General features: G+C 42.0%; 1 protein-coding gene across 1 annotated transcript in view; it reads right to left on the bottom strand.

Moving 5' to 3' along the window:
- Positions 1 to 5,992: 5,992 nt before the first annotated feature.
- The window catches only part of dph1 (diphthamide biosynthesis 1), a 74,698-nt gene continuing 66,178 nt past the window's right edge, over positions 5,993 to 14,512 (bottom strand). The window contains exons 11-13 of the mRNA XM_020614865.1: positions 10,740 to 10,818; positions 7,127 to 7,261; positions 5,993 to 6,744 (exon numbers count right to left, since the gene is read on the bottom strand). Coding sequence (XP_020470521.1) covers positions 6,664 to 6,744; positions 7,127 to 7,261; positions 10,740 to 10,818 — 295 coding nt within the window. The 3' untranslated portion in view covers positions 5,993 to 6,663. The remainder of the gene's footprint in view (positions 6,745 to 7,126; positions 7,262 to 10,739; positions 10,819 to 14,512) is intronic.

The following is a 14,512-nucleotide window of genomic DNA, read 5'->3' as shown; positions in this document are numbered from 1 at the left end:
TTTTGTACTGGCGGAAACGGGCTTCCATATAAAATAGTGGCTTTTGTCATGACAACAATTTTACAACATTTGTAAATTATTAATGAAATGTAACAGATCGAGTATCAACATATATTGTAACATTTATTCCAATAGCGTAGTAGTGGTTTTCACTGGGAAAGCATTATTAGTTCAGCTGAAGTCTCTGGAAAATTAAATAAATTCAACTCAAAGCATATCTGTATTAATATTCACATCCATATGTCACATAATTGGCTAATGCTGCCACACTAGATGGTAAGCTGGTAAATGGACATGCAGCATTTTGAGGCCCGCTATATGAGTCCATCAATTTAAAATGAGTCATATTTCCTTCCTGCTTTTACCAACTTAAGTTCTAATAGCTGCAGCTATTCAAGCTTTTGAACAGTGAGTCAGTGGCTGCTGCTGCTCCCTACTGGAAATTAGACTACTATAAATCAGTGTTGTTAAATCTACTCATGCAGAAAGAGTCAGTGTGCATATTCATAGATGTCTTGATCATTATTGATTATAGTGGGACATTAGCGTGATATTCTCAATTAGCTGACTGTGTTGGCCTTTACAGTATTTGGGAACATGCATTTAGCAGTGGACTGAACTTCCTGAATTGTGGAGAAACTCTGGTTGCTCCTACTTGTTGAAAAAGTCTGGCATGTTGCTTTGCATAAAGGTAATGAGGAACCCACCCCCATGATTATGGTTTGTCTGTGTAAAACCTCAGTCAAATATAAGAATTGACCTTTAATCAAACACAAATTAATTCATTACTAAGGGATTATAAACATTTAGAAATTGAGAAAAAAACAGGTTTATTTAAACTTTCAGAAAACTCTCAAGGTTTTAATGGATTTCAATGGTCCTCAGCATGAATCACAGTACTATTAAAAGACATGAAATCCTTCAAGTAAAGCAACAACAACAAAACCCTTCAGTAACCCTTCAAGCTTCCATGTTTTCCACTTAAGCTTTTTATGCTCAAAGGGTTCAATCTTAATAAGAAAAAGCAGATCACAGAATGAGAAGACAACGCTGACAATTCATGGCAGGACAGAGTGGGTTGAAGAATACGGTGACTTTGTGACAGCCCTGTGCTGGGGTGGCTCTTGGCCAGATGATCAGGGACAGGCTGACCTCCCACGCAGAATTAGTCATCTTTTTACACCATGTATTTTCTTTCCCACTAAAGACTCTTATTCAACCTTCTAGCAACCTTTCCTCACGCTGCTGTTGGGCCGCCCAGGCTTCCCACACACAGAGCGAGCAGCTTCTAGACATAATCATTTATTGTTCCACAGAGATGGAGATCAAGGGGTTGTTAAATACATAGCAAAGCTGCTAATTTCCACTGTTATTAGCATTTTATTTAACAAAATTAAAGAGAAACTTGGAAATAGACTAATTCTTAATTAAATACAACAAACTTGTCATTGTCAAACTAGACTCAGACCCAAACTTCACCAGTTACATCAAGGGCATAACTAAATCAGATTCTTAACATCTCAAACAAATAGGAAGACTCAGAGGTCTAATTCATGCCATCATCTCCAGCAGGCTGGAATGTTGTAAAGGTCCTCTGCCTAAAAGACAGTTGGACAACTTCAGCTCGTTCAGACGCTGCTGCCAGAGTTTTAACCAGAACCAGGAGAACGTAACACATCACTCTTGTTCCTCAATCTTTACACTGGCTACCAGTTAGCTAGAGAATTTATTTTGAAGTGCTTCTGCTGGTTTATAAATCAGTGCATTGGGGCATAAATACATTTCTGATCTCCTTGAAGAATACAGACCCAGCAGGGCTCCGAGGTCAGAACCAAACAGGGTGACGCTGCTTTCAGCTACTATACCAAACACAGATGGAACCAACTTCCTGGTGACCTTAAACGTGCCCCAGGTCTAGTCACTTTCAGGTCTCCACTGAAAACTGGGCTGTTTTCCGGTGCCTTTGACTGGTTTCTATGCTGCACCTTCTGCCCTGTACCTGCTAGATCATTGTGTGTTTCAGACCTTTTACTTTGTCTATTTGTTTTTAATCTTTATTTTAGGTATTTTGTCCCATTTTAACAATGTTTTATCTTCATTTTGTCTTAACTGGCTTCATTCTGGTTTTAATGCCTATTGTGTTTACTGCTGTTACTGTTTTTCCTGCCTCTCTGTATGAAATGTGCTATATAAACAAAGTTGCCTTGCCTTAGCTGTTCACTCCTCAGTCTTATTATTTCCACCTTAAGGAGGAAGGGACACTGTCTTTATTATACTGTTGTTTGCTTTTCTCCTTGTCGTCTGTCAAGCCAGATGTGGCAGGAGACAGTACCATAGATCAGTGGTGCCACGACTTGTCAGACATGCTTGTGCGCACCCAGTTTAGTCAAGCACACACTACACTTGAGGTTAGACATGGTGTGCCATGTGACATAGCTCTAGCAGGCTGCAAACCTCCATCAGCCTGGCTTTTCAGAAGAACTTCCATTAAAAAAAAAAAACAAAAAAAAAACATTCAAATCATGCAGAAAGTTTCTCACCCACCTACAGAGCGTCTTGACAGATGTAAATACTGGCAACCTAAACCAAATCAGTCATCTTTTGTTGTCATTTCTGTTCAGTTCTAATGTAATCCAAGTTGATGAATAAAGAGAGAAAAACAGAAATGCACAATGAGAAGCAGACACCGAAATACAGGCTTCTGTTCTCCCAGTCTGGATCTTATATACTTGTCCTGTACAGCCACTCCTTCCCCAGCGCAGCCCCAGTCGCATGTCTGAAGCCACAGCTTCAAAGCCAGACGGACAGGGGGAACGTGCAAGACCAAACTCACTAAACAAATCTCCTCATCTTCTGTTTATTTTTATTGTGCCTGATTTTTTGGTTTGGTTTTTTAAACAAAAAAGTCCAGGAATAATAAGAAACCTATGAGAAGCAAAGGAATGTTAGACTATGATAACAACTTGGCATAAGGTAGATGTAGACAAATAGGATCAGTGGCACTAAAAGAAAGGAGGGGACAATGACAGACTGCTGTGACTCAGCCTTTCCCTGCTCACGGAAATAAACAACTAAATACATCATAGGCACTGACATGTTTTTCCTGCTCTTAGGTAGCAGACAAGCCAGACAAAAACATTAACCCAAGCAAACAGTTCATACTGTATTACTGCAATTTTTCAGTCAGCTCCTGTGGATGTCTGATGGCGTGTGGTTTTCACTGGCTGATGGCTTTTGAGTCATATCGCTGTTCACTGCTGTAGGCTATGCAAACAAATGCTGGACACCAGTGCCAACCAGCTGACCATGCAGTCAGAGTATATGAGTATCAATGTCAGCAGTAGGCGTTTACGTGACCTGAGCACCTGTTGTGTTAAGCACCGGCTCAAACACGGGGCATCTGCAGAGTCATACACTAACACCCATTGTAAACATACTGCACCACAGATTCTCCGTGACAGGCTCTGCCCTTGGGACAGGAAATTGGGTGCTTATGGCAGCTGACGTGTGATGTAAACACATTCAGAGCAGGGTGCAGAGGAGGAAAGGAAGAGATGAGGTGCCAAGGAGGATGGAGGAGCCTGGAGTCAAGTTCTCACCACATCTGTACACTGGGTACAAGTACACTTGGTACTTGCACCGTGCCAAGCACACTCTCATGCTGCCATATCCGGCAAAGCCTTTCCACAGTGAAAAATGTGACTCACATCACTGCAAATAAACTACTCAAACACCACCACCTACCCTGCCATTAATAGCTGGTAATGATTCTGAGAGAACATCAGACAGACTAGAGTTTTTATGACCGACACAGTCAAGTTAAAACAGATCTGTGGATCAAGGTCCCATTAAGTTCCGGGTCTAACTCAGTTTGCTTCAATGAGTAAAATCACGAAACCACAGTATGCTTGGTAATAGTTCCACCAAACGTCTCAGAAGCACACTTTTGCAGTTTTATACAGGCCAGGGTAGCAACACAGACTGTTTTCACTTTAAAAAGTCATAGCGCTGCTTTGTGCTCAGTGGGAATTGTTTCATTGTTCATTACTAAAATGAATGTTAAACAGCTTTATAAAGCCATGAGTCACTGGGATTCTTAACCATATAATGCTGCAATAATCTAGCAAAGTGTATTTTAAGGAGAAACAGTTGCAGTCAAAATTATTCAACCCCATTGGAAATTAGGTGTATTGGCAAAATTTGCAAACTTTCAGCTGTTTGCAATAAACAAATCAAACAAGAACAACTGAAATAGCTCAACACAGTTAATGTAACAAGTGGTTTCTCCAAATTCAGTACAAAATGCAACTTTTAACAGTATTTTTTTATTTATTTATGACAGGCACATTCTTCAAGTTTCTCTGAAGAATGAAAGTTCAGATTCCATGTATTACTGGTCAATCACTTGTAATATTTTGTATGTCATGTTTGCTTCTTACTTGATTTTATTAAGATAAATGTAATGGTGATATAATTCTAAATGGTGACAACTATTTAGATAACTGTAGATTATAAAGCAATTTTCCAACATAAATCTATGGAGGAGTACTTCCACTCAAGGTGAAAATCACTGGGTATACAAATGGGCATTATGACATATTTATCAACAAAAACAGAAGGTTTCATTTGTTCTTTGCTACAGTAAAGTGATTATAATCTACAACATCTACAGATTGGTGTCAAATGAAAGGAAAAACAAACTGAGCGAGTGTCTCAGTGAGGTGCTGGGCCACCACGCACCAGAGCAGATCTGGTGCTCCTTCATACCGACTCTCCAAGTCTCTGAACTCTACTGGAGGGATGAACACCATTCTTCCAAAGATGTTCCCTGATGTGGTGTTTTGATGATGGCAGTGACGACTCTGTCTCATGGGTGTTCAGCTGGGTTGAGACCTGGCGACTGTGAAGGCCACAGCATATGATTCACATCATTTTCATCCTCATCAAACCGTTCAGTGACCCCTCGTGTCCTATGGATGGGGGCAGTGCCATCCTGGAAGAGGCCACTCATTTATTCAGGCTCTTCCTTTTGTTTGACACCTACCGATTTTTATTTCCCACATATCAGACATACTGACAGATTATTGGTTTTCTTTGTGAAAACATTCTACAGCAGACCATATACATCAAAGTACCAAACCAATCAGGCTATGTAATAGGCCCTGTTTGACCCAAGATATTAAAATAGCTCCTTTGTTCCATGTGTTGTCTCCATAATGGTTACAATTCAAATCCAATTATAAAAAAAGGTCAGTGTTGCTAGCAGGAAGACATTTTTTGGAAAACATCCTCTTTTACTAAAATTTAAATAAAAAAATGATTATTTAAAGCAAATCTTTTGGCTGTGAAATTAAAAACTTCACACTTCAGATGGGGAGAAAAGAGGATTTATTAATCTCTTCTCTTTCCCCCCGATACAGTGAGCCAAAACATAAACCAAACATCAGCTGGGAGAGCGCTCCGCTGCCTAATAATTTAATCTCGAACGCTGTACATTACTCACTGTACTGTAGTAAATACTGAGCTCTTCAAAATAACAGCCACTAGTGGGATATGTGAGACACATTGTGAGAAAGATGGACATCTGGCGGGACGGGCTGCGTCACACTGGCCTCTGTTGCCAAGGAGATATGATGGGTGGAAAGTAGAAGGAGGATCTGACAGGAGAAGCCTAGTAGCTGGAGGCATATAACAACACTCAGAAGATCATACTCACATGAGACAATGTGTTGCAACCTGGGGAAGATGGGCAAGTTCTCGAGATGAGCTGAGTTGACAGTACACTGCTGTCAGTTAGCTTCTTCTTTGGTAGCCAAACAGTAACAGTGTGGTTATTTATTGATTTATTTACAGACTTCTCCTCCATCAATAAATAATGAGGATGGCGAGCAGTCGTGACTAGCACTGCATGCATTTGGGAACTCATACCCCTCAGCCTTAAAAACAGGCTCATAGCTTCAGCACAGCCCAGCATTCATCACTAACACTCTCACAAGAACTAAGTTTCTGGTTTATTGTTTCAGAAAATGACTAGAAGTGAGAAAGAGAAGGCACAATGCATTACATTTCTACTATCCACATTTCAGTAGAATACTGTATATCCAGTAAAGTGATTGATACAATATGTCTATGAATGTCTCTGGAACACGGCATGAAGGGAAACTCATCTGAAGTGTCCCACAATATACAGTTCTTCATCCAAGGGCAACTACATTTGACTAAAGCCACCCACATTAACAGACACTTTAACTCCATACAGTGAACTCAAGGCCATTTCTCTTTCTAACAATGATAAAAGCCGTGTGTGCATTACAGAAAGGTCAACCCGTATTCCCTGTGCACAGCACTTTGTAAATTTAAATGGCATGAACATACATGAGCTCAAACACATTTGAGCTCATGTATGTTCATGTGCATGCAGAAATGTCAACAAAACAATGAATGTGGTTTGATCTGTTATGCTGTAAAATAAGGGATTATTTATGGCTGGTAATCCGTTTCAGGAGGGGCTGAGGGCTCCTCTGGCTTTAGCTCTGCTCGTTGATACACCCTCTGGATAGATGCCCGCTCTGCTCCTCTGTGCTGATCTCCGTCCAGCTGTCAGCAGAGGCCGAGGCACCGGTAGGAACCAGACGAGCTAAAGGCAGCGGTGTCCAGGAGGTGTCATTTGTCTTGACAGCCACAGGGGGCGCACTGCTTCTGCACACACTGCTTGGCAGGAGGGGCTGGTTCTGAGCCTTGTTTCTGCAGGCAGGCAGTGGGGGTAGCATTAACACTTGGAACAGTGACAGTACCTACCTCAGACAGATTAGTGGTAATGTGGAGCAATATGGCTCCTTGCAGAGTGTATTTGCAGGGGAGCAACTGACTGAATATCTAACTGATTTATATTATTTTTTTTAAATAAATGAGAAAACCTATGATGCATGTCAAGGTCAAGGTCAAGGTCATTTTAACAGAGATGTCCAGATACATGTCTTGTTGTCATTGTACCACTGGGTGTCAGTGTGGTGACATACTGACTAGAAAAATGCTGAACACAGTTGGTTTCACTATTTATAAGCTTTTCTTCCCTCTCCTCTCTCTTTCCTTTGTCATTCATTCTTTTATCCCGCCCTCCGCTTACCTGAGTCTGCCTGCGCGTGGGCCGCACAGGCTGGTTGTCAGGGTGGTTGGGCGTCCACGGCCCCAGGCTCTGATTGGAGTAGAAGTCCATGGGGTAGACGTCCTTCCAGCTTACCTCCTGCAAAGCAACAGCTGCCTGACAGATACATAGATGGACACAAAATGACAAACCATGTTAACAGAAAATAAGTACAAGAAACCTGACAGCCTAAAAGTGCAACACCGGGACCCTAGGAGGTGGTATGGCAGACACAGGCTGCAGAAAACCACAAAGTGACGAGAAGACGCAACTGGCTGACTATACAGATAAGACAGGTGTCATAATATTAAGCTAGGATAACAGGCAGAGTTGTCATGTTATCCCTATGCAGTAGCACTGCATGACACAACAGCTGTTAGAGGAGAGCAACAACACTGGCATGACAGTGCTGTGACAAAAGTGCAGACTGCTCCATATGGAAGAGCAGTGCCTGTGAATATTGATTGCAAATGAAAGACAGAGCAGCTGAGTGACTGAACAGATGAATAAACAAACCCGCTGAATGAAAGAACAAACATCTGATTGTTCATTGATTTGTTTATCCAACTGCTCATCCATCTTTCAAACTATTTTGACTACAAGACACCCTCAGCCTCATTCATTTAGATATGGAAATACTGAAATATGATGAGAAAACCAGTCATATATTAATATGACTGGTTTTCATAAAATTATAATATAAAGAAATCATTTGACCCAGAGATCTTAGGCCACCGGAAACATGCATAACGCAGCTTCGGGGTGATAACAATGTTGTGCTAGTGCAGGGGTCCGAAGAGCCACAGGTCCCTGTTCTAGTGGGACAGAATGTGTCATTCTTACACAGTTTAAATGTAGTCTCTGTATGGCGTATACCAACAGGCCATAGTGTTCACTCAGATACTGAACCTTTTAGACTTTCAGATGAACAACAAATATTAAAAGATAAAAGCTGTAGAGATTCAGATATGAATTTTCTGGCTCCAAACAACTACATATTAGGCCAAATAAAGTTTATTTTTTCTATTTTTCCAGACTGTTACATTGCAGAACACCATGTGTTTATATTTATATAAAAGGTGATTTGTGTGTGTCTGTCAGGTATAACTAAACAATAACAGAATTTTCTTCCTTCAGATCCAGCTACTAAAACAATATATTTGCCAACTACATCCCACAGTATTTCTTCCTAAACAAACACACAGACTGTACACTGGGGTAAATCTGTCCTTGACTTAAGTTTGAGCCTTTCCTTTCCCCAAACATCTTTGTGCTAGTCCTCTTCATCTTCTCCTCTTTGCCCTTTTTCCTGCTGCCTCGTCTTCAGCTATTACCCGCCGCTCTCCCCTCTCACACCAACTGCCTCTCTCTGTGGAAGCTAGCTTCTCTTGCTAATCCCTGCTCTGACAAGAGAGCCAAATGTGTCTTATTGACTATAAATATAACATGAGACGCACTGAAAATAAATCCACCACCCCACCCCCCAACCCGCCCTGCTCACACTACCCTCCCATATCTCATTCCTCTTCATCTTTATCCTAAATGCCACAGTGAAAAGCCCAGTGCACTAAGACGTACAGGCAAACACTCACAGGTATGAGATGAATTAAGACTTCTCACAACTGTACATAAGCAAACATACCGACATGAGTTAAAGCGCAAAGTATTAAAATGCATCTGTTGTTCCCAGACAGCTGGTGAGCAAAGCCAGCTGTAACACAAAGGGGTTAAGTAAAATGATGCTTTCCTCTCAAAGCACCATTATAGACTTCAGCAAAAACAATACAAAATAATCACTTCTTTGTCTAAGGTGTGTGCTATCATTATTCTTAATGTCCTCATTCAGAAAGCAGCACATGTGGTGCACAAAGATATGTAGCTGGTGAAAACCAGCGACTATTTCAAAACACAGTCCCAATAATATATTCAAGATGAGCAATTCCCCTCAGCAGTCATTTCAGAAGGATTTAAATCAGCAGCACATCTTTGAGGAGAATCGCTGAATGAAGTAATAGTTGCCAAAGCCAACACAAAGCAAGCCTGTGTTTTTTTTTGTTTTTTTTTTTTGCAGCCTTGATACACCAGCTGCAGTGGCACACAAACAAACACTCGCTTTGAAACGGAGCTTTATGGGTTGCTGTCCGATCTATCTCTCCCATCAGAAAAACAAGACAGCTGCAGGAGGAGAGGGACTGTGTGGCCATGCAGCCATTAGGGGGGGCTAGTCTGCTGCTAATGCTGGTGTATGTGTGTGTGCGCTTTGGAGCAGGGATAGAGAGAGAGAAGGAAGGAGGGAGAAGAAGAAGGGGGAGGAAGAGGCAAGCTACTCCATCTCAAGCACCAGCAGGCCTGAGTAGTCTCATACAAACTCAGCACCCTTTTTCAAACACTTCCCCATAGTTAATCCTGAAATGGTTCCTTTTTGGACGCCTTCAGCCCATCAGATATCTTCACAAGGTTCAAAATGAAAGTTTATGAGACATCATTTTTGGATGTCCTCTGTACATTTGGACATTCATTAGACATCTTCACTACCCTTTGCCACACTTCTGTAACACTTTATCCAGTTTTACAAAGGTGTGGTCAAAGGACCTCTTGCCTTATTAGCTGTGAAGTACAAAAATGAGGCAGGAGTAACTGACCAGCACCTAACCCACCCGCACTCCTACTGTGGTAAGGCTAATGTCACAACAACAGCATACGTTTGCAAAATAGCTAGCAAATTAGCTGAATGTCCATGGAATGAATGAAAATGAGCTAATGTGACATAAGTATTCCTAGTTACTATTGTCCAAAATGCAGCGTGAAGACTTAGCTTGGACATCCACTGACTTCCAGCAAAGGTTCAGTATCTGGATGTCTTTTGAGGACCTTTTTTGGAGGTCAGTAGATGTCCAAACCAGACTCAAAACATTGGGATATATTTAGGACCCATTTTGGATGTCCTCAGATGTTCAAAATTAGTTAAATGTCTACAAGTTTAAACTGGCCTTAATTTGGATGTCCAGCATAGGCTCCGTATCTGCATGTCTTTTGGGGACCTACAATGGAGCTCAGTAGACAAACAGGTCTAAAACATATGCCAATGTTTGAGTCACATTAAACTTTCATTCTGAACATTATGAGAATGTCTGCATGTACAGAAGACATCAAAAAATAAGATGCTGCAAAAACTTTCATTCTGGCTACTTAGTGGGTCACTTCATGACTAACACAGACCTCAATTAGACATCCTTGGCATGTTGGTGCACGTCACAGATGTCCAAAACAAGCCCAGAACAGATGCCCAAATATCCAACCTAATGTGTGTGTCCACAGACGCAGAGAGGTGGTCCGTGACAGAAATCAAAACAATGAACTTAGACGTGCAAAGACATCCAAAATGAGTCATATCTAGACGTGGCGTTTTGAACCTCTACCGCATGTCTCACAGACGTACACAAAGGACGTACACACAACCGATGTGATACAGAAGTCACATACACATCTCTTCAACATTGGGTTTTTGCTGTACTGTTAGGAAGGTCTGATGTCTGTCTCTGATCAGTGAGAGACAGCCACGATCTTGCTCAGAGACAATGAGATGCATGTTTACCTCATATGGAGTCAACAGTGGTTTGGAGAAGGCTGTGCCCCAATCAACAGAAAGGCGTGGACAAGCAATCTGGACCCACCTGTAGGAATGACAAAGTGCAAATTTAGGTTCAAATATACATCCATAAGTAAGTATGAAACAGAAGCAGGCAGAGTGGCCGAGGGACCATGAGCCCTTTAGATAGGCAGGGCACACCTGTGACCGCACGTTGCATGCAGATATGTGATGCAATGGGTTGTACCGAGAGACTCCCTCTACCTGATCTCCAGCATCTGAAGGAGAGATCTGTCCTGATTTGCAGCAGCACTACAGACAGCCACACTACACTGTCTGAATAGATAGCCAGCCACTAAAAGGAAGGCTGAGGGGAGAGGGTACCATGTTTGTAGTGGTGGTGCTGTGGAGTGGAGAGGGGTAGAATGGTTGTAGGAGGCATAAACAGAAAAACAGGGAAAAAAGAGAACAGAGGTTAAAAAAAAAATAAGACGAAATGCTGTTAAAGAAAAAGAGGGAGAGGTTAGGTGAGCGTGAATAAAAAAACCGCACCAGCCCGGTCTCCATGGAGGTAGCCTACATAGCTGGCAGACAGGGTGGTGGTGGTGGAGGGGGGTTAGGGTGGAACAGTGGGGGGGCTGCGTATGAGCGAGATGGGGAGGGGTGTGAAGAAAAAAGAGAAAAGGACAGATATACAGCGACGGGGAGAAAAAAGCAATGGAGACAAAAACAAAGGGGAGGGAGGTGAAGACACAGCAGCAAGAAGAGAAGAGAGAACAGTCAGATGAGAGGAGGAAGATTGGCAACCGAGAAAAGTGTTTACGCTGGAAAATGCATGAGAGAGAAGTGAGGAGGGTGTGGATGTAAACAGCTGGAGGGAAAAATGAACAACAGGGAAAATGGAGATGGAGAGAAGCGGCTGGGGCTACATAGGTTAACTTTCACAGATCAATGCTATCCACCGCCTCATCTCTACTGGGGGAGTGGACCCTCCCCTGTCCCTAATACCAATGATGCGACTCCAACAGAAATATTGACACATATGAATTTAGCTGCAGCATATAAAAGCTTCAGAGATAACACTAGGTAAATGTCAATAAGAACAGGCCAGTCTAACATTCAAGCAAAGGAGGACAGGAGAGTACAGAGGTATAGATAAAGACGCATGAAGAAAAACAAAGGGTGACCATAAACGCTTGAATATATTCATGTCTGCACTACTGCATCAACTCTCCCATCTGTCTATTCTCCATTTTAGAACTTTCACAGGGTTTCTCAGCTTCAGAACTGATTGCATCGTTGATTCTCGCTCTACTCTGCTTTCTGTCAGACATATTCCACCCCCTCTGGGCAAACACACTGGCATTTTCTCATTTTCAAAATAACACTTGCTTTCTTTTTTTAAAGATGTATCCCCCCCCTCCAAAGACTAAATCCATGCCCATCCTCCTAATTTGAGAGTCAGCTGAGTCAGAGATATGTGGACAGAGCATCAGTCTCCTCAGAGTTGGGTTTGCTGAGTTTAGGTTAGATGAAGTGAAATCTGAAAATATGACCTTTAAGTCCATCAGCTGTTATTCAAAACTGGGGCTAAATGCCACACATGTATCAAAACCGCCTTAGGCCATACACCTGGGAAGAAAGAGCTAATGAGTCTGACAGCCTGCATGTGTGTGTGTACATATGCATGTGAATAGACGTACAGTATGCGTGCTTCTGATGTATGTACAGTCATGGCCAAAAATATGGACCCCCCTGCATTTCTGTCAGATAACACACTACTCCCAGAAAAATGTTGTTTCCAACATGTGAAACTACTCTGAAGACTTCATCTTTAGACTTTGGTTTCTGTACTGGCCCATGTATAGTTGTGGCAAAAAATACTGGCCCCCCTGCATTTCTGTCAGATAACTCACCACTTCTCTCAGAAAGTTGTTGCAAACACAAATTTTTTTGATATTCTCATGTTTATTTCTTTTGTTTGCATTGGAACAACACAAAAAGCAGAGGAAAAAAGCCAAATCTGATCCATTCCACACAGAACTCCAAAAATGGACTGGACAGAATTATTGACACCATCACTTTAATATTTGGTAGCACATCCTCTGAACCTCCACCATGTTTGACACAAGAACAGTCAGATCTCTGGAGATGGACTTGTAGCCTTAAGAATGTCCATGCTTTTCCACTATTGTGGTTCTCAAACCCTCCTCATCGTCTTTGTCTTCTTCTCTCTATGCTCAGTGTGGTCCACATGGCACAAAGATTGAGTCAACTTTTCTCTATTTTAAGTGGTTCCCAGTGTGATTTCCATGTCACCAGCACCTGTTGGTTGCTACAGGTGAGTTTCATTACAAACTAAAGGAGCATCACCTGCTTGGAATACAACTATTTCTGATGGTTTTGAAAAGGTGACAATGATTCTGTCCAGTCCATTTTTGGAGTTCTGTGTGGAATGGATCAGATGTAGCTTTTATGTGTTGTTCTAATGCAAACAAAAGAAATAAACATGAGAATACCAAAGATGACAATATTTTTGGCCACAACTGTATCTGTATATAGTGTAGTCTATGTACAGTATACGCACATCTGCAGTATGAAGGGAGAAAACATGAAGAGTGGTTTAACAAAGAGGGTGGATAAGAAGCAAACCAAGACTCTTCTGACTGAATCCTTGAAACCAGCACTGAGGGGAGGGTCTGAGAGGAAAGTAAGACAGACAGCATGAGAGTGGAAGCAGAGAGAATCCCCCCATAAGGAGCAGTAGCTGACTGACATGTTGAGCCAGAAGGAACTTTCCTAATATTAGCACAGATACTGATTGAATGGTGCAGTTCAGTAAAAAGCATGGAGCAGTACCAGGTATTGCCTCAGAACGAAAGCCAAATTGCCTTTCTAGCCCTTATCCGGCCTTCAATCTGGCCAGCACTAGAGAACTCACATCACTGAGGCAGTGAAAGAAAGAGAGAACTGGAGGAAAGAAGAGTGGGAGACGCTTGTTGACAGAGGAAAAATAATGAGCTTTTGTCTCTGGCAGTTGAGCTTTGTTTTACAAATTATGAGTGAATGAATAACAGTTTTTGTGGAAACCCTGTGTCTTCAGTTCATTTCCAAAGGATCCGCTTACTTTAAAAAAAAAAACAGAACCCTTCAACATAAAGAAGGACCAGAATTAGGGGAGCAGGATGCAGGGCTGGTCAGGGCTATTGCTCTGATATTTATAGGTAACACCATGTGACATTTAGTGCTGCGATGCGATGCGAGCTCCAGCCCAGGCTTTGCTACATTACCTGCTGTGGCCCATTACACCCTGACACTGTTAGGAGGACCTCCACCTGCATGGCTTCACTTCAATTACTCTCACAGTCTTGAGCTGCCAAAGGCAGGAACAACTAACCTTTTAGCACAGGACGAAGTGTTCGCCTTCGATGGCAAACTTAACTGAAAGAACACAAACTATTTCATTTGAATAGAATCAAAATTTTCAATTCAACCTGAAAGATAAAAGGCTGCAATGCACTGGGTGGCATTTGCGGTCTAGTTGAGATGAGTGTGTGTGGTGTGCAGATATCTGTACAATAGCTTAAAATCTGCTTGGGGACAGCCTAATTACACACTTAAGAGCATATGCTAATTGAGTGTTTCTTTTTATATGAGCAAGTATGTGTGTGTCTAATGACAAAGAAAGCCTGGGGGTGGGCTCTGCACAGCGTGCTGAGCACTAATGCATCTTCTGCTTCTGAACTGTCTATCTCTCAGTCTACCTCTCTCTCTTTCCC

Source organism: Monopterus albus, unplaced genomic scaffold (assembly GCF_001952655.1).
Source record: "Monopterus albus unplaced genomic scaffold, M_albus_1.0 scaffold152.1, whole genome shotgun sequence".
Taxonomy (NCBI): domain Eukaryota; kingdom Metazoa; phylum Chordata; class Actinopteri; order Synbranchiformes; family Synbranchidae; genus Monopterus; species Monopterus albus.
This window is presented reverse-complemented; position numbering and strand designations above follow the sequence as displayed.